Consider the following 22,215-nt stretch of genomic DNA (forward strand, 5'->3'; position numbering starts at 1 on the left):
CCTTCTGTCCAGAAAATCTTGGTAAAATACATTTCTTCAGGCCAAAATCCTAGGAGTCAACATCTCTGCCCCACTCTCTACACATCAACTCTGGCCATATCAACCTCTACTGTAAATCTCAACCTATGACTTCTGTCCATCTCTGTCTGTCTTCTGTCCCCACCATAATCCAAGTCACCTCTGTCTCTTGGCTAGAGTACTTCAGTGCTTTCCTAACTGCCACCTCGGTTCCCACTTGTTTCACTGCAATCATCCTCCATTTATCAGGCAAAATAATATTTCTATCAAAATAAATGAAATCATATTACTCCTGACTTAAATCCCACTGTAGGTCTCCTATTATACTCAGAATTAAATCTAACTCATTATCAGGACTGACTACTCCCTACAGGAACTAACTAAATCTGGATACCTTGGAATCATCATGTCATCGTAACTTTCACTCTTGATCACGACATTCTAGCCACATAGGCCTTCTTTCCATTCCTCACCACACCAACTTTATTCTGGCCAGATATATAGTTTGCTCAGCTTCTTCCATGACTGGCACTTTTTGTTATTCAATTCTCAGCTCAAATATCACTTTCTGAAAAATGTATAGACAGAACACACAAATAAAGCAGCTACTTTTATCATTTTCTATTGTATTATTCTGGCTTTTTTTTCATGATGCTTTCACTATTGTAATTATTTACCTACTTTTCCATGTCTCTCCTGTCACCCCAGGAAACCACCATAGCTCCCCACAATTAGAATATAAAATCATGAAAAACAAGGCTTCCTGTCTCCTTCATGGCCAGATGTCCAGGCTAAAAACAGTGAGCATCAAGTAGCAATTGGTCAATTAACATTTTTTCAAATGCATCATTAAATTATTTTATTTATATATTTTTCCAGTTAGATTCTATAAAGGGATGGTGCTTCTTACTTGAGATTGTACCTACTTTGTGTAGGACTACTTTCGTTGACATATTCATGTATCCCAGCTTTTCCAGGATGATCTCAATCTTAAATATATTTTCTTACTTTTTTTATAATCCACCAAAATATCCCAATAATTAGTATATTTAATATTAAAGCAATAATTGACACTGTTTCTTAAATTCATATACAAAAAATAATTCTTATTAGATAATACATTCCGATTTTTGTTTTTAAACCCATAAATTAAAGAGACAAATTTTCTATTTTATCTCAAAGAGAAACACTATAAATGCTGAGTAAAATACCAAAAATAGTTTTTTGAAGGCATCAGAGAGCAACAAAGGCAGTCAGAGTTGATTAAAAGGATACACATCAGAAAGAGCTGGCCATTTTCCTCCCAGGGTATTCACTGATTTACTGAAAAGTGAATAGAAGCTCATAGACAAAGCTACATTCCAGGGTTTTCATCAATCTCACAGGCTGAGAAAATGAACACTGGAGTTCAGAGCTATGAAGTCAGGAGCCTTAGAAAACTGTGAAACTAGGATGTGAAGGGTCATAAGCCATAGAAAAATGATTCCTACTTTTTCCTCAGCTTTTGCCTTTAAGAGATCTACCAAATTAAGTGGTAAAGGAGCCAGAAGATAAATACCATGCAAAAATGAATTCATAGGAAGTGAAATGCTAAGCAGACCTTTGGGAAATCTCATAGAGCTGAGAAGACAAAATCTGGAGTTCAGAGTCAGCCGAGAGGGCTGTCTGTTGGGACCCCTGAAGGTTTACCTAGAAATAAGGTCAAACCAGAAACAGCCATCAAAATCCCTGCTCAAATCACAAAACATTAATAGCTGATTGAATCAAGGCAAGATGGCTCTATTCTCTTGCCAGAATAAAAATAAATCAGTTGAAGAGAACTTTTACAGATTTTCAGATACAATGAGCATTATTTAATAATTAAAAAACTAGCAAATTTTCCATGAATCAATAAACCAAGAAGAAAAAGACAATAGCAACTCACAGATGTTTCACATGTAGTTATCACACATATAATTAAAAATAACTGTGATTAATGTCTTCCTGATGAATAAATGAAGAAGTAGTTTGAAGTCTATTTTTTAAATGTATAAAATGGAAATTCCAGAACGGAAAAACAGAATTACTGAAATTAAGAATTTAGCAAATTGAGGGTTTAGCGTTTAATAGATTATATCCAACAGAAGAAAGGACTAAGTATACTGAAAAAGGTTACCAGAAAATGTATAAAGAAGCCTGAAGAGAAGGGGGGGGGGAAATTAAAGCATAGAATACATAATGGACATGATGTAAAGCCTAACATATCTGCAACTGGAGTTTCAGAAATAGGAGAGGGAAAGTAGACAGTTACAACATGTGAGGAAATATTGGCTGGGAATTTTCCCAAACCAGTGAAAGGCATCAACCCATAGAATTCAAAAGTTTTTGAATCCCAACCAGTATTCATATTCCTAGACATTGTAGTCAATTCCTGAACACCAGAGTCAAAGAAATGAAATCTTCAAAGGAGACAAAGGAAAAAGGCACCTTTCTTTGAAAGGAGGAGCAACAAGAATTTAACTGACTTCGCAACAAAAATTATGAAAGCCCGGGAATAATGGAATGAAATCTTTAAAGTGATAAAAGAAAATAACTTTCAAATAAAAATTTTATTTGTAACAAAGAATAAGAATCAAAAATAAAGTAAAAATAAGGGCGGTCAGGAAAAAAAAAATTGAGAATTTGTCACCAGCAACTCTTCCATTAAACAAACAAACAAAAAAAGCAGAAGAGAAATTACCTCAGAGGGAAGTACACTAAGAGTAAATAAACAGAGAAAGTCAAACATGTTCAAAATTAAATGAAAACTGCCTGTTATGACATTAATATTTACTTCTTATGGAGCTTAATATATATATATATAGAATTAACACAACAGGACAAAATCTCCTGATGAAGGGATGTGGTAGGGTGGACAATGTGGAGATGAAGTGTTACAAAGTCTTGCCCTGTCTGGGAAGTGATGAACATACCAATTTACAGCAAGTTCTAATGAATCAAGGATGAGTGCTATAATATTTACGGTAATCAGTAATAAAGACTACATAGAATACAAGTTAATGAGAGGAGAAATAGAATGATTAAATGGGGGAAAATCTTTAATATTCAAAAGAAGAGAAGGCAGAAAAAAATTAACAAAAGACAAATAGAAAAAAAATGGGAATATGGCACTTTGAACCCAAATATCAGCAGTAACAGTAAACATAAATAAATTAAATATCAAATTTAAAGACAACAATTGTCTAACTGGTTAAATAAACAATTCAACTACATAATGCTCACAAAAGACACTCCTTAAGTACAAAGATACCAAGAGGGATGGAAAAAACTATATTATGCAAACACTAACAGAACAAAAGCAAGTGAAGCTACAAAAGTAACCCTTAAGGATAGAATTATTGCTAGCAATAGTATGGAAAAGGATTAATACAGCTCCAATCCTAAATCTGAATGCTCCTAACAAAATAGTCTCAATATATATTTACAAAGACATACATACCTCACTGATGTATTTATAACACTGCAGCCAACAACTCCAGAATCCACATTCTTCCCAACCATGCAAAAGCTGCTGACCATATATGGTAGATGAAAACAAGACTCAAAAAACTGAGTCTCAAAGAATTGAAAATATAATGACCACAATAAAATTGAGAAAAAATAGAAACAAAAACAAAAAAATGAGAAAAATATTCAATAGTTGGGAAATGAAGCACTTCACTTCTAGATAACCCATAAGTCACAGAGAAATGACAATGGAAATGGAAATATTTTTAAATACATGATAATGAAAAATGCAACATAATGAATCTTATACAACTAAAATCATGCGCATGGGCAAATATGTACGTAAATAAAAATATTTGGAAATAAGGAAGGCTAAAATATTGATACTTTAGGAACTTATTCAAGAAGATAGAAAAAAGTTATCTAAAATCCAAAAAAAAAAATTAGAAATTAAAAAAAGACATATTAAAGCAGATTTCAGTACAATATTCAACACAATAATCAAAAATTGACTACTTGAAAAGATTAATAAAATTATAAAAACCTGTTAAAGCTGTCAAGGACAAAAAGTTTTCAAAACAATGTCTCTAACAAAAAAAAAGAGCATCAGTACAGATCATTTATATATTGAACAGTAATAACAGTATATCATTCACAACTTCATGCTAATACATTTGAAAATATAGGAAATATGGATGAATTTATTGAAAAGCCCAACTCAACAGAGAAAATAAGAAAACTCTGAAGAGGCTTTTGATATATTATAGCTATTGATCTGTAACCAACACCCTATCCACACAGAAAACTCTGGGGGCCAAATGGCATCACTGTTGAACAGAAGTTAGAGCACTCATCGTCTTTAGGGGGAGAGGGGAAAGAAGGACTTAGAGAAAGCATGAGGGTTGTGTCTGGGTTGCTGGTTATCTTGATCAAGGCAATACTTAGGGAGATTCACTTTGTGAAAATACACCAAGCTTTTCGCTTAGGATTTGTCAACTCTTTTGTGTACATGCTTCACTTTGATAAACCTGTTAGACACATACATATACATGGAAAATAAATGTTTTTAGAAAGACATTGTCAGACTAGATAAAATGTCAGAACTCATCTACATGCTGTTTATAAGAAAACCATATCTAAAATGGAAGGTGGCAGCAAATTTGAAATTAATCAAAAGATTTTTAAAATTTGTTTTAGTAAAAAGATTTTTTAAAATCCCACAAATAACAAATTGAAGTTGATATAAATAAAATAATACCAGATGGAAAAAACTTTTAAGTAAAGAGCATACTAGTAATGAATAAGATGACTTCTTAATTATTAAATATTCAAGTAACCAAGAGGATATAATCACAACAAAATAGTACAGAAAGTGTCATAAAAGAGTCTCAATGTCCAAATGACACTTTTTAGGTTTTCTCTATATAAATATTAATTTTCACAAATTACTGTTTTTAAATACAATAAGTTATATGCCAAGTAAAACTCTAGGTATCATGTAAATATCTCAGTAATTAAACTGCTTTTGAGCTTAAACTAGCTTTTTTTTACTTTCTTACATCACTTCCATTATAACTCCAGCCCATTTGTTCTCTGCTTAGCATTACTTTTTTTTTTAAGATGGATTGATTGATTTGACAGAGAGACAGAGTGTAGAAGCAGGGGAATGGCAGAGGGAGAGGGAGAAGCAGGCTCCTTGCTGAGCAAAGAGCCTGAAGTGGGGCTCAATCCCAGGACCCTGAGATCATGACCTGAGCTGAAAGCAGACGCTCAACTGACTAAACCACCCAGGCGCCCCTAGTATTACTTTCAGGAGACACCCAGGAACTAATATCTACTGAGTATCAAGTAATGTAATGTGCAGCAGTGTGCTGGACTATTTGCCTAATTTACCTCACTTTATCCTTATAACACTCTTCTTCTGAAAGAAGTGGTACTATTAGCTCCATTCTACACGTGACCAAATTGAGGAGCATAAATATGGGGGAATTTACCAAAGACAAATGAACTGATAAGTGATATGTCAGGAAATGGAGCTTGAGTACAATTATACCTACTCCTTTCTACTTAGCCCCATCTCATCCTTCCTGCCATTTTTGTATTTTAGAGACTCAGGGTCATATTGAGAAAATGTATTATCTATGAACTAAAACACACAGGCTATCATATAACTTAATTATGTAGCCAAGATCTAAAAAAATATAATATATGTGTATGTAATATGTAAACATATATAGGCATAATCATATATATAGTTTGTAACATATATTTTATATATAAAGTGTAAGTATATAAAGTACATCAAACAGACTTTATATATATATATATATATAAAGTAAAAACGTATAAAGTAAAAACATATATATATATATATATATATACATATATATATATGAACTTAGACTCTGAGAATAAAATGAGAGAATACACAATAAAGACCAACATGATGAAATGCAGTTGTGTTTTATGTGTGGAAGCCATCAGACAGCTGTGAAAAACTGCCCACATTCAGTCTATTTTAGGCATTTATGTTCAGACTTTCCATAACAGAATTAGTATGATTTCAAAATTTTAACAGATCTTTTCCCACAGATTTTTAACAGATATCTTCCTTATGTATTATTATTCCTGTTTTTAAATAAACAAGTCTCTTATTCCCTAGTTTCAAGACCCATTTTCCAGGGCAGTCAACTTGAAACTTCCAGAAATAGGATCTATATCTCCAAAAGTTCCCATTACCGTGATGTTGCTAGAATGTATTTTGTCAGCATATATCAAAATACATATATCCTATGTCTATACTCTTATTTAATCCATCATGGTAGGTTTCCCCCCTTTTTACATCCACTTTTTCATTTTCACTAAGAAATAATAAAATATCAATTTAAATAATTATAGTCCTAGACTTCTCTGACACAACGGAATAGCTAAATTGATTAAAACGTGCTTTTCCTACATAAAGCTATAAATATGGTAAAGTCATACAGGGTGACAAATATGACTGAAGTTTAGAATATGGAAAAAGGGTTAGTGAGAAAATTTACTAGGTGTTATTCAGCCTGAGACTTAAAAAAAATCCACAAATTAAAATACGTACAGCATATTTTATCATAACATCACAATGAGGTTACCTCATCCTTTGTTTAATTTTAAGCTTTAATAAGAGTCTTACCTCATGGGTTGTTTTGCACTGTTCATTCATTTAATCATTTATTCATTTAGCATAAATTTATTGAGTGCCTCATATGCTGGGCACTATTCTAAGTGCTTAGAACATGGCAATTAAAAAAAGACAAATATATCCACTCCCATGAAAACTGTATTTAGGAAGGTGAGGTAAACAACATTAAACATTTACATATAATCTATACATAGTAAGTTAGGCTGCAATATATTTTATGGAGAAAAAGATATAGCAAGGAAATGGGTTAGGAAGTGGAGAGGAGTTTGCAATTTTAAATAGTATTATCACGGAAGTTCTCGCTAAGAAGGTGGCACTTGAATAATAACCAAAGGAAGTGAGGAAAAAGGTTAAATGTAAACTGGGGAAAATAATTCCAGACAGAGGGACAGTAAGTGCAAAGGCCCTGAGTCAGGAACTGCAAGTACAAAGAGACCCTTAAGACCTGATAGGACACCAGCAAGGCAACTGAAGAGGGGAGATGAGTCCAGAGATGAAACAGGGTGAAGTAAAGATCCTATAAATCCTCATGAGTCGTTGTGCTTTTCCCACTGTGTGGGATGGAAAGCCATTGGAGAGCTTTAGTGGAAGGAGTAATATAATCTGATTTTGTACTAATAAGATCGGTGTGACTGCAGTGTTGAATGTAGACTAAAGTGGAGACAATTAGTACTAATGTTCCGCAAAATATAGACACTAAAGCTGGTTGTCACCTTCATTAATGATTAAAAGGTCAGCAAAAATTCATTTAGAGGAAGAACACATTTTCTAATAAATCATAGATCCTGCTTGTGACATTGAATCAGTGATCTTAAAAGAAAAAAACCTGAAGTAGGTAAGGAACAGTGATTTTAATTATATTCTGTTATACTAAACAAGATGTATCCACGTAGGGCATCTTGAATGTGTAGATTATAATCTCCTCTACAGCTAGTTTTGTATTCACCAATTTAGCAGTGACCCATATACTACTAAGAAAAAACTTCAGTGATTTGAAGAGCAGCCATGGACAATTCTTCCATCAAATGTCCTGAGTTCTTGCTAAATGCCAATGTCCATGAGGGAATAAACAGAAGCCTCTGTCTTCAAGGACTCCAAATGGAGTGGGACTGTAGGAAAATAAACATCTGATCACCAATCCAAGGGCCAATGCCTTTGTAGAGATCTGTCTCCAGGAGGAAACCCTTACTGTGTTGAATAGAAGCAACTCCAACCAACACTATTTAAACCTTGTATAGCTTTTTTAGATATTGCATGTGTATGTCTCCTTTGCTTATTTAGGTAATGAGATATTAAATGTAAGTCATTTACACTCCTTTCAACCTCTTGAATAATGAATTACCAACTGTATCTAGCTCATTTTTTCCTTTTTCATGCTTTAATAAGCAGAGCTAACGTTTTCTAAGCTAAAGAACAACAGATTCTTTTAATAGGAATGAGTGAAAAGAATGTCAGGAAAGAATATGCAATGAAAGAATAACAATCTTCCTTTGAGATTGAAAATCTGATAATCCTTATTATGTTTCTTTTTTAAAGTTTTTTTTGTGTTTTTTTGTTTTGTTTTTGTTTTTGTTTTTGTTTGTTTGTTTTTTGAAGGAGACAGAGAGAAATAGTATGAGCAGGGGAGGAGCAGAATTCTTAAGCAAACTCCCTACTAAGCAGGGAGCCTGATACAGGCCTCAATCCCAAGATCCTGAGATCATGACCTGAGCCAAAATCAAGAGTTGGCCACTTAACTGACTGAGCCACCCAGGTGCCCCATCTTATTACGTTTAAACAACAAATAATGAATATATGAAAAATTGAAAGTACTGAAATACTTCAATATATTTCATGCTTTACTATTATAAAAGTGTTCAATCATTTCATTAACAGTTTAGAGAAAATGTTTCTATGCTACTCACATAGATTCTAAAAGTATAGTACTTGCAGAGAAATGCTAATTCAACCTCTTTCCAAGCCTTATTTAACAATGTTAACCTAATTCACTAAATATGTCTCTATAAGATAAATGAATAAAGTATTTAGGTTAAGATCTCTGTAGCTGTACGACAATCTTTCTTGACAAATGCATTTTTAGTTTTGGAGGATAGACCAGGAAGAGAAATGAATTGTTTATTAAAGTGAAGGAGATTCCTACACATGGGCATAACTAATTTCATGACACACCTGGATTACCCAGGAATGAAGATGTTAACAAAGTCTATTAAAAAGGTGCCCCTCTGTGTCTGATCCCACTTGCCGCCAATTAGCTTTCTTTCTAAATAAATCAAAGGGAGAGAGGCCTTTTTTTTTTAAGTCATAAACCGAGATCAGATATAACACATATTGTGGTAAAAATCTGGTTAGAAAGGAGCTAAAAGGGGATATTTTGGATATCTTATTAAATTTCAAGTCCCTAATTTTGTCTTCTAAATTAATGTATGTTTTTCTTTGCCATCATATAGATTTTTGCATACAAATTGGTGCAGTAAAAGTACTCTTCAAGTTTATCCTGATACCAGGACCTCACAATACACAAAACTGCTATTTTGCTATTATCATCACTTCAAATTTCTTGCCATGACATTGTAATATTTATTATGCTAATCTAGAAATTGGGGCACAGCATGATTAAATTACTTGGTCAAGATATGTTGTGAGTAAATAACAGAATTGGGAAAAGTTAATAATCCCTCAGTAATAAAAATCTGAAAACGATCTATGTATAAAATAAGTAGCCATTATCTTCTCAATAAATTGTTTTTCTGGTTTTTTTTTTGTTTTGTTTTTTTTAGTAGTCATCTAGAATGTTAAAATGTAAAAGGAATTTCCCAGTGTAATTTATAAAGATTTGATCAAGGAAATTCAATGGTGGCTGTTTATTTTTAAAATAATAAAGAAGTGCTTTTGGTCAGCTTAAGATGGCATAGTAGTAGGGGCCTCACTCCCCAACACAGCCAAATCAACATCAAATCATTTTGAACTAGGAAACTGATCTGAAGATTAAGAACACAATCTGCCCAACTGGAGGGAGAGAATGTGGCAGATGTGAGGTTCAGGGATGTGAATCGGGGGAGAGAAAAGCTGCGGTGCTGTAAGGGTGAGGAAGGAGACATTTTCTTGGAAAGAAGTCAGGGATAGAGGGAGAAATTGGGAAGGAGATCAGCACACAGGGTTCCTGCAAGACACCATGGTGTGGGGATCCCCTGGGTCACACTGGGAGAGAATGTTCCCCTTCCTGGAGTACATTTGAAGGAGCGTATTTGCCTCTCCAAGGACAAAAGACCTGCCTGAAGGCACTGGGCAGCAGTTCTACAGCAGGGGACAGAGGCACACCCAAAGGGCAGATAACCTAGTCGCAGCTTTTTGCTGTGCTTTACCATAGATCAGGCACCTGGGTGACCATGCAACTTCTTTTCTGGGACAGAATGGTGCCTGGTGCATTGCTGGGGGAGGGGAGTGGGTCTGCACCTTGCTAGGTCCTATAAGATTTGTTGTTTTGAATCCCAGCCACCATTTAGAGAGAAAACACAGGAGAACTATGGCACTAGGTGAGCCAATAACCTGGGCACAGACAGTTTGAGGGCAAGGACCTGAAAAAAGCCTGGGACACAGGAAGGAAGGAAGATCGATTGGTTTTCTGTGAGGGGCTCCCCGAACACTGGTGGTTGCAAGTTCCCCTCCCTGGACATAAGTTCCACTCCCCAGCAATGAGAGGGGCAGGGTGATACCATCTTCCACCACCACCACCACCACCCCTCAGCCCACCGGCATGGCTGGAATTCAGAGAGAAACACAGCACCTCCAGGGAGGCTGGAGTCACTTACACCAAACCCCAGCCCTCTATGCCCAGCAGGAGCATACCTACCAGGGCAGGTTTGACTATGAGCCAAGGGAGCAGGCCTCATCCTCAGAAGACCAACACAGACACCCCCGATCGTTTCAAGTCTACTAAAGCATCAGCTTCAGTTTACGTGGAAATACGACCAATTTGCTTTCTTTCCTTGCCTTTTTTCTTCCTTCCTTTCTTTTTTATTGGCATTTTGTAATTTATTCTTGTTAATTATTTTTTTTTAGTTTTTTGCTCATTTGTTGGTTTGTTTATTTTCTCATTTTTTGGATCATGCTTCTTTTTATTTTATTTTATTTTTTCCTTCTTTCTTTTCCTTTGGAATCAAGCTTATAGTTTTTTGCTTGTCTGCACACTTTTTTGTTCCTTTTCCTTTTCTTAGATTAGGTTTTGTTTTGTTTTTAAATCAGGCCTACTGTAACAAATCAAAGTACACCTAGTTAAAGGTCTAAACACTCCCCACTACGAGGAAGGAGGAATTCTGCAGAGGACTGACATGTGGGAAAGAGCAGCCAAAACACAACAGCAGAGTGCACACAGCATATATCAGAAACACTTCCTGAAGTTCCAGGCCCTGGACAGTGTATGACCCCTTCTTAACATAGTATTACTCTCAGAAGAAGGAAACATAACAAGCTTTCTTAACACACAAAAGACAGAAACCTAGACATAATAACAAGATGAAGGAATTCTCCCCAAAAGAGAGATCGAGAAGAAATCACAGCCAGGGATTTGCTCAAGAGATATAAGCAAAATATCTGAACAAGAATTTAGAACAACAGTCATAAGAATACTAGTTGGGCTTGAAAGAAGCATAAAAGAGCCCAGAGAAACCCTGGTGCAGAGATAAAAGACCTAAAACCTAGTCAGCCTGAAATTTAAAAAAAAATGGTATAAGTGAGAAGCAAAATCAGTTAGATGTAATCACAATAAGGATGGAAGGATCAGAGGAACAAATAGGTGATACAGAAGATAAAATTATGGAAAATAATGAAGCTGAAAAGAAGAGGGAAAGAAAACTATTAGATCATGATATAGACTTAGGGAACTCAGCAATTCCACAAAGTGCAATAATACCCATATCATAGGAATTCCAGAGGAAGAAGAGTGAGAAAAGGAGCAGAAGGCCTATTTGCACAAATTATAGCTAAGAAAGTCCCTAATCTGGGAAAGGTAACAGGCACTCAAGTCCAAGAGACACAGAGAACTCCCCTCAAAAATCAACAATAACAGGCCAACACCAAGACGTATCATAGTGAAACTTGCAAAATACAGAGATAAAGAGATAATTCTGAAAGCAACTAGGGACAAAAGGTCCTTACACTATAAGGGTAGATATATAAGGTTAGCATAAAATCTGTCCACAGAAACTTGGCAGGGCAGAAGAGAGTGGCATGATATATTCAACAAGCTACATGTGAAAAATATGCAGCCAAGAATACTTTATCCAGCAAGGCTGTCATTCAGAATAGAAGGAGAGACAGAGTTTCCAAGAAGAGCAAAACTAAAGGAGCTCCTGAACACTAAACCAGCTCTGCAAGAAATATTAAAGAAGACCTTATGAGTAGGAAAGAGAGGCCAAAAGCAATAAAGACTAGAAAGGAACAGAGACAATCTACAGGAACAGCAACTTCACAGGTAATAACAATGGCACTAAATTCATATCTATCAATAATTACTCTGAATGCAAATGGACTAAACGCTCCAATTAAAACACATAGCGTATCAGAATGGATTAAAAACACAAGACCCATTGATATGCTGCTTGCAAGAAACTCATTTTAGACTCAAAGACATCTCCAGTTCAAAGTGAGGGGTAGAACCATCTATCATGCTAACAGACATCAAAAGAAAGCTGGAGTAGCCATACTTATGCAAACTAGATTTTAAACCAAAGACTGTAATAAGAGATGAAGAAGGGTACTATATCATAATAAAGGAGTCTACCCAACAAGAAGACCTAAAAATTGTAAATATTTGTGCCCCCAACTTGGGAGCAGCCATATATATAGATCAATTAATAACAAGCTTAAAGAAACTCATTGATAATAATATAGTAATAGTAGGGGACTTTAACACCCCATTCACTGCAATGGAAAATCATCTAAGCAAAAGATCAACAAGGAAACAATGCCTTTGAATGGCACACTGAACCAGATGGACTTAACAGATATATTCAGAGCATTTCATCCTAAAGCAACAGAATATATGTTCTTTTTGAGTGCCTGTGGAACATTCTCCAGAAGAGATCACATACTGGGTCATAAATCAGGTCTCAACCAGTATGGAAAGACTGAGATCATACCATGCATATTTTCAGACCACAGTGCTATGAAACTTGAAGTCAGCCACAAGAAAAAATTTAGAAAGACCACAAATACATGGAGGTTAAAGAACACTGTACTACAGAATGAATGGGTCAACGAGGAAAGTAAAGAACAAATTTTTTAAAATACACGGAAGCAAATGAAAATGAAAACAGGGCGGTCTAAAACATTTGAGATGCAAAAAAGAGGTGATAAAAGGGACATATATAGCAATACAGGCCCCCCTTAAGAAGCAAGAAAAGTCTCAAATCCACAACCAAACCTGACACGTAAAGAGACTGGAAAAAGAACTGCAAATAAAGCCTAATACCAGCAGAAGAAGGGGAACAATTAAGATTAGAGCAGAAATAGGGGCGCCTGGGTGGCACAGCGGTTAAGCGTCTGCCTTCGGCTCAGGGCGTGATCCCAGCGTTATGTGATCGAGCCCCACATCAGGCTCCTCCTCTATGAGCCTGCTTCTTCCTCTCCCACCCCGCCCCCCGCTTGTGTTCCCTCTCTTGCTGGCTGTCTCTATCTCTGTCAAATAAATAAATAAATAAATCTAAAAAAAAAAAAGATTAGAGCAGAAATAAATGAAATAGAAATAAAAAAACAACAGAACAGATTAAAAAAAAAAACTAGAACCTGACTCTTTGAAAGAATTAACAAAACTTATAAATCCCTTTCAGACTTATCAAAAAGAAAAGAGAAAGGGCCCAAATAAAATCATGAGTGAAAGAGGAGAGATCACAACCCATACCATAGAAATACAAACAATTATAGGAGAATATTATGAACAATTATATTCCAACAAACAGAGCAATCCAAAAGAAATGGATAAATTCCTAGAAACATATAAACTACTAAAACTAAAACAGGATGAAATAGAAAATCTGAACAGATGCATAACGAGCAAAGAAATTGAATCAGTAATCAAAAATCTCCCAACCAACAGGAGTCCAGGGCTGCATGGCTTCCTAAGGGAATTCTATCAACATTTAAAGAAGAATTAATACCTATTATTCTGAAACTATTCCAAAAAATAAAAATGGAAGGAAAACTCCCAAACTCATTCTACAAGGCCAGCATTACTTTGATTCAAAACCAAAGACCCACTAAAAAGGAGATTTACAGACCAATATCCCTGATGAACACTGATGCAAAATCTCTCAAGATACTAGCTAATCAGTTCCAACAGTATATTAAAAGGATTATTCACCATGATCAAGTGGGTTATTCCTGGGCTGCAGGGGTTGTTCGAAATCTGCAAATCAATCAACATTATACACCATATTAATAAAAGAAAGGATAAGAATCATACGATCCTCTCAATAGATGCAGAAAAAGTATTTGATAGAATACAGCATACTTTCTTAATAAAAACCCTCCAGAAAGTAGAGATTGAAGGAACAAACCTCAACATCATAAAGGCCATATACAAAAGACCTACAGCAAATATCATTCTCAATGGGGAAAAACTGAGAGCTTTTCCCCTAAGGTCAGGCATGTGACACGGATGTCCACTTTCACCACTGTTGTTCAACACAGTACTTGAAGTCCTAGCCTCAACAGTCAGACAGCAAAAAGAAATAAAAGGCATCCAAACCAGCAAGGAAGAAGTCAAACTTTCACTCTTTGCAGATGACATGACAGTCTATGTTGAAAACCTAAAAGACTCCATCAAAACTTTAACTGATATGTGAATTCAGCAAAGTTACAGGATATAAAATTAATGTACAGAAATCTGTTGCATTTCTTATACTCCAATAATAGAGCAGCAGAAACAGAAATGAAGGAATTGATCCCATCTACAACTGCACCAAAAATAATAAGATATCTAGGAAGAAATCTAGCTAAAGAGGTAAAACATTTGTACTCTGAAAACTAAAGAACATGTAGGAAAGAAATCAAAGAGGACACAAAGAAATGGAAAAACATTCCTTGCTAATGGATTGGAAGAACAAACACTGTTAAATTGTCTATACTACCGAAAGCAATCTACATATTCAATGCAATCCCAATCAAAATAACACCAGCATTTTTCACAGAACTAGAACAAACAATCCTTAAATTTGTATGGAACCACAAAAGACCCCAAATAGCCAAAGCAATCTTGAAAAAAGTAAACCAAAGCTAGAGGAATCACCATTCCAGACTTTAAGCTCTATTACAAAGCTGTAATCATCGAGATAGTATGGTACTGGCGCAAAAACAGACACATAGATCAATGGAACAGAATAAAGAACCCAGAAATGGACCCTCAACTATATGGTCAACTCATCTTCGAACAAGCAGGAAAGAATATCCAATTGAAAAAAAGACAGTCTCTTCAACAAATGGTGTTGGGAAAACTGGACAGCCACATGCAGAAGAATGAAATTGGACCACTTCCTTATACCATACTCAAAAACAGACTCAAAATGATGAAAGACCTAAATGTGAGACAGGAAACCATCAAAATCCTAGAGGAGAACACAGGCAGCAACCTCTGTGATGTTGGCTGCAGCAACTTCTTAGTAGATATGTCTCCGGAGGCAAGGGAAATAAAAGCAAAAATGAACTACTGGGACTTCATCAAGATAAAAAGCTTCTGCACAGCAAAGGAAACAGTCAACAAAACTAAAAGGCAGCCTAAGGAATGGGAGAAGATATTTCCAAATGTCTTATCAGATAAAGGGCTAGTATCCAAAATCTATAATGAACTTAGCAAACTGAACACCCCAAAAAACAAAAAATCCAGTCATGAAATGGGCAGAAGACATTAACAGACAGTTCTCCAAAGAAGACATACAAATTACCAACAGACACATGACAATATGCTCACTATCACTCATCATAAGGGAAATACGAATCAAAACTACAAAGAGATACCACCTCACAACTGTCAAAATGGCTAAAATTAACAAGTCAGGAAACAACAGATGTTGGCAAGGACGTGGAGAAAGGGGAACCCTCTTGCACTCTTGATGCGAATGCAAACTGGTGCATCCACTCTAGAAAACAGTACACAGGTTCCTCAAAATGTTAAAATTAGAGCTAGCCTATGACCCTGCAATTACCCTACTAGGTATTTAACCAAGGATACAAACATAATGATTCAAAGGGGCACATGCAGCACAATATTATAGCAGCAATGTCCACAGTAGTCAAAATATAGAAAGAGCCCTGATTTCCATCAATACATGAGTGGATAAAGAAGATATGGTATATATAGTATACGTGTGTGCGCGCGTGTGCGCACACACACACACACACACATACACACACACACTGGAATGTTACTGAGCCATCAAAAAGAATGAAATTTTGCCATTTGCCATGACATGGATTGAACTAGAGGGTATTATGCTAAGTGAAATAAGTCAGTCAAAGACAAATACCATATGATTTCACTCATGTGGAATTTAAGAAATAAAACAGATGAACATAGGGGAAGGGAAGGAAAAATAAGGTAAGATGAAACCAGAGAAGGAGGCAAATCATGAGGTTCTTAATTATAGGACACAAATTGAGGGTTGCTAGAGGGGAGGTAAGTGGGGGATGGAGTATTTGTGTGATGAGCACTACGGAAGGCACTTGAAGTAATAAGCACTGGGTGTTGTATGCAACTTAAGAATCACTAAATTATATCTCTGAAACTAATATTACAGGTTATGTTAATTAAATTGAATTTAAATAAGGAATTTTTAAAAAAGAAAAAAAGAAAATGCTTAAAAAATGATAGGTATGCAGAAACGATTTAACAAAAACTTCTAATTGGACCATCCAGTTTTAAATTAGAAGAAAAAAAATGTTATTATGTTTAATGATACTGTGGTTGAGATCAAAGAGTAATATAAGTGATTTGGGTAAATTATATTAACAGTTGACTCTTGCTCCACATACAATTTAAAGAATTCGAGCGTTAACTAGAGAAATTGATCATCACTATTTATTAATTCCCTATCCCAGAAGATGCACAAGATAACAGACAGTAGACTTAACTTCTGATTGGGAAGGCTGACCTTCATTAACCACATAAAGGAGGAGAATCATGGTGCCTGGATAAAGGACCAAGCTGTCTTTATCAGAAGAGGGATGAAGTGCATTTTGAGGGTAGGATCCTCAGGGTATTCATTAACAAGTCTTCATTGACCTACTGTGTGATTGATTAGTGTTGTACTTTGCTCTGCTATTCCCTGATAGTATTCTGAGACTTCCTGAGAAACGCCATTAACTCAAGGCTAACATTCAGCTCTTAGAATGGGTAGACATGAAGCCATGCTGGCTGGCAATTTAGCTGCAGCTCTGAGCCCTTGCCATCATCTTGCTAAGGTCCTGAGTTGTCCTAGATGGGTGAGAAGAGGGTCTCCTGTGAGACTCACCAGCCAGCAATTTGTTTCCTGAGTGTGTCTCCCTTGGCAAAAAGTGGGCCCAAACTCTGGGGGGGGGAGGGGTTGTACTCCTGTTGATGACAAATAGCATCCATATGTGAAATGGCTGGTGCATATCTGGTCCCCTGGGAATGTGACTAACCCCATTGGCTGGTGCTTCTCTCTACTATGAGCACCTGTGGAAACATGTCATCTACAGTGTATACATAGCATCTGCCACTAACTATCTTGGCCATTCCACCTTCACTTACCCCACAATGCCTTGCTGCTCTGACTCCACTGGGCATGGGAGGAGTGGCTGAGAGCCTTTTGTACACTGATTCCAGGGAGTGAGAAACAGGCTAAGTTAAAGAAGTCATCTAAGTTAAATGTCCCCAGTCTCAGCCTTTGGTCAATTAAATTAGCTTCTGTATTTGGAATAACAGCAAAATATGGAAAAGTTTTACCAGATTCCATCCAATTTGCAAGCACAATAATTTGGGGTGATGGTAATTCTTGATTAATAACTTTAGCCTGACCTGAATATTGTGAATGGAAAGAAGAAAGAAATTAAGTGTAGAAGGCACCCAGGCCTCTGCCACACAAACTCTAATAACTTCAACATCAATTTTGTACAACTACAAGGCTTGTTACCTTGTTTAGTGGCCCAAGTTTAATTTAAGAATCAACTGTCACAGCTTGTTCAACTCTCAGTAATGAGAGGCAATTTACTCAAGAGCCCTGTTATCCAAGAACCTTTCAGAGCACACACCATGAGCAGAGCAGGAGGGCTGTATTATTTTAAAAGTTAAAATGGCACCATTATATTTTCTTTATGTAAAATTTTGTTGATCTACATTTTCATCATTAACTCTCATTAGTCAAAACAGAACCAGCTCCTAATTCAGTTCTAAAGTCTTCATGGGACATCATTTTTATTGTGCTTTAAAAATAAATGCCAAATATTTCTAAATAACAATATCCTAAAGGAAGAGACCCCTTTGTTCCTCGTATTAATAACAGAGGGCAATAAGAAAAGTATCCTTTCACCCAAGAACTACTAACTAAACAAATAGTAAGTCCAAGATACAACTTTAAAAGTGGAAAATGATTTTAAAAAAGAAGAGAGAGAGAGAGAGACACTATACCTGCTGTAAATCCAGTGTAATTGTCACATAATGGTATTCAATTCCATTCTTAATACTGGGACTCTGCCACCAGGTGTTCTTTCCATCAATAGCATTTGTAATCGGGTGTCTTTCTGTTGAATCAGTAGCAATATGTAAAAGGACCAAAAAAAAAAAAAGGATCATATAATGAATTTGTAGCTGTTTCTTTAAAGAGAGAAGTAAAACTAACTTGAAAGCATCATCTTGTGAATATCAAACATCAAAATAATATAAAGAAAGAGCAATTCATATCTTCAACAGAATTAATTTAATGCCAACGTTTTCATAGCACTCTATAAGGTAGCATGAAATGCCTCAAGAGTTGGGCTGTAAGAGAAGAACCTGCTCAACACTCTGGCCATCAACTAAAAATAGGCAACTTTAAAGATTACTACAGAAATTAAGAGTGAAGAAATAATATTGAGATCCAATGGATGTGTCAGTCATTCAAAGAAACAAAAACTGTTTGAGGCAGCTCTCATATGCCATCTGCTTTGTGAACAAAAACATGAAATCCTGCATTGTGTTTGAAAGGTACTTGAAGATTGACCCTTCTGACATATTCATTATTACCAAGACTTGAGTGGTCCAGTATGTATCTGGGTTTAATATAAAATGCTGTCAAATCCATCCTATGAGACTTTTTGCAGTCAGTTCGTAACTGACCAACTTCCAACCACTATTTAAAAATATAATGAAAGATGGGGCACCTGGGTGGCTCAGTTGGTTGAAGTCCAACTCTTGGTTTTGGCTCAGGTCATCATCTCAGGGCTGTGAGATCAAGTCCCATATGGGTCTCCATGTTCAGCCAGGAGCCTTCTTGAGATCCTCTCTCTCCCTCTCCCTCGTCCCCTCCCCTCAAGTTTGTGTCCTCTAACTCATAAATAAGTAAATCTTTAAAAACATATATATATAGTGAAAGATACTCCAAACCTCCCATCTAGCATTTTCCCATCCCCATCATCACTAACTCAATGGAGGAGTCTGGACAATAATGGCAAGCAGGGAGAGAATAGCACATGAAACTCTGCCCTACCAACAAAATGTGGATCTTCCCTCACCTTTATTCCAGGTAGATGAGAACAGAACCCAGTTGCACATTAAAAGGAAGACTGGAGATAGATAACAGGAGGGTGGACAATCACCCCCTGCCACTGTCTTTTCTTGCCATCCCTTTCCTTCTTACGTTCTTCAAACCTTGCCTTTACTTCAACTTAGCACTGTGCATCTCACAACAGCAGCCATTATGCCTGAGGTGCCAAAACCCCCTGTTTTGGTTCTTAGTTACGAGTTCTTGTCTGAAATATGTTCTTGTTTTCCAAGTAACACAAATTCCTTTTTTTTTTTTCTTTCTTCTCTTCTAAACAGGCCTAGCTCATTCACAGGCGAGGATGGAAGGAGTGGAGGTAGATGGAGATGTCCCTATTTCTACTCTAAGGGTTTCACTAAGGGTGCTTAACTTCCTAAATTCTCACTTGAAAGTCAACATATTTAACCACAGAAATGTAAACAAACTGAAGGCTAGCTTCCCTGCTACCCTTTTGTACATTATGGATTACATAGGACTTGAGGCATCAGGCTCGAGAACTTTTTAACACTACTTCTCTGGGGAGATGTTTCAAATAATAACCTTTTAGATCAGAACACAATCTTTTTTGTAAATGGAAGGAATACTTCAAATAATGAATAAACCACATCACTACCAAGAGCAATCATGGACTCTCCATTTGCCTACACGATTTAGTAATGCAGACATGTACTCTGATGATAATGGTGATGAAAAAGGCATGAGATCTGCAATATGAAGAGCTGAAGTATACGGAGCTAGATATTCCACCTGGCTCCACCATTTGGTATTTAACCATGGCAACTCATTTAAATTGTGTGTGCAATTTTTAAAATAGGGATAACAAAACTCCACTCTGCAGCAGTGATTCCCAGATTTTCAGAAAAAAGTAAATTTTAAAAAATGTACGTGAGAGAGATTTGTGGAACTGATATGAGTTTTGGCTCTTCATTGATGCAAGTCACAGTAACCTCCAGTCTCCTTTACTGTCATTTAATATACCACCACTATTATTTCATCAAATAATGAACGATTGAAACCAACAAAGTTTTAAAGAACCATAATTTCAAAATGAAGAACAGTTCTTTAAAATGCGTTCATTTTGTTGTCAATCAAAATTCAGAATTTCTCATTTTCTCATTTTTCCATGGACCAGTAAACATACCTTGGATGAGAACTCTAAACTAACATGGATACGAGAGGAACATTACAGCTATTAATATTCTAACCATTATTATGCATATACATAAAATAAATTACACATCTGTTCAAAATGTATACTCTTCTGAATCTTAATTAGAGCTGAATTGCATTTAACAAAAAATTTGAAAAGAACAACAAAACCAAGCAAAATGAAGTCCTCAATGCAATAGGAATTTCATAATAAAGTGAAATCATCTTCAAAAGAAAAATTTTTATTCAAAACTGAATGTTCACTAAATTTGCCATTTTTAGAATAAATACTTTGACTATATTAGTTTTATTACAGGAGCCTGTTATGACTTGTTTAATTAAAAACATAGAGGCTTCTGTCCTTGAGTTACTTTTGGGAAGATGAGAGCATAGGACAGGACAAAAATATTCTATTTTTATTGATAAATTATTTAGTTCAGCTAAACAACTGGATGGATTTTGGTTTGTATCAAGTCTTATCACATTCGCAGTCCACTGAGATGAGGCGTTCTATCTCATTACTGAAAAGTAAAACTGCTGAATGTATTTAATAATTAGCACTTGTTCTGTTGAACCTACGAAAGGTGTCAGGTCTTTACAATGACAGCAAATACCATAAGCAAAACCAAATATCAAATAAACGCCCTTGTGCTACCAGTGGGTGCTGAAATTGGCACATTAGGAGTCAGAGCCATAAATGAAATGTTCCTGGCATGCTTCTGAAGAAAAATAAATATCACAAACATTCCCCAAACATCTCCGAAATCTTCTTTACAGACTGTGGGTTTAATATGTGATAGAAAAACACAAACAAAACCACATTTCCAAATCAAATTTGTGGCTCTTAGGTAATTCTGAGAGAAGCTATCTAATTGGAAATTTTGATATCTGCCACCGCAGGTCAAATTGATATGAGAATTAGTCACGAAAACGAGGACTGGGAGATGAATCAACAATTAACCATAATCCCCATTATGAAAGTTTAATCATAATTAATTTGCAAATACTGATTAATTGTTGGCATACTTCCCTTATTTAGAATGAGATAGAAACTTACAACATCCTCAACAGGGATAACCACACAAGTCAATCCAAGGGCTAACTGAATCAGAAAATTGGCAAGGGACTCATTGATGAGGTAAATCTCTCAAACTGCTAGTTTCTAATTGGGAAGCACCATCTATTAACAGGAAGTTCAAGTTTCCTTTTCTTTGTATGGTAATTGAGTACAGACCTGCCAGATTTATTCCAGCTGTTCAATGAATTTGTAAAATTTTATCATCTGTTGCTCCAACTTGTCCTAAAATACAATCATGTAGTTTATTGCTAGATGTTTATTCTTACAGGGTATTGTTCCTTCTAAATTTCTAGTTCCAAAACGGGACTTCTAAATATAATGAAGTTGTAGCTTAAAATTAATCACACAAAGTAAATCCAGACTATGATAAGTTTAAAGAACATTTCACGTAAATAAAAATGAGGAAATACAAAGCATAACTCCTTTGCATCTTCCTTAGTTACTAAAACAATCCGTTCACTTTTGTCGCAATATAAAGCTGTGGGATGGGCTTGCCTAAAAACTTGAGATGCAAGAGACTCTGAAGGGGGAAGTGACAGGGTCGTTCTTGGACT

The 22,215-nt window shown here is 35.8% G+C and overlaps 1 protein-coding gene across 2 annotated transcripts in view; it reads right to left on the minus strand.

Moving 5' to 3' along the window:
* LAMA2 (laminin subunit alpha 2) overlaps positions 1 to 22,215 on the minus strand; it is a 603,226-nt gene that overhangs the window by 428,141 nt on the left and 152,870 nt on the right. For both annotated transcript variants that reach the window (XM_057311058.1, XM_057311057.1), the window contains exon 3: positions 18,324 to 18,436. In XM_057311058.1, coding sequence (XP_057167041.1) covers positions 18,324 to 18,436 — 113 coding nt within the window. The remainder of the gene's footprint in view (positions 1 to 18,323; positions 18,437 to 22,215) is intronic.

This window comes from Ursus arctos, unplaced genomic scaffold, assembly GCF_023065955.2.
Source record: "Ursus arctos isolate Adak ecotype North America unplaced genomic scaffold, UrsArc2.0 scaffold_13, whole genome shotgun sequence".
Lineage (NCBI taxonomy): Eukaryota > Metazoa > Chordata > Mammalia > Carnivora > Ursidae > Ursus > Ursus arctos.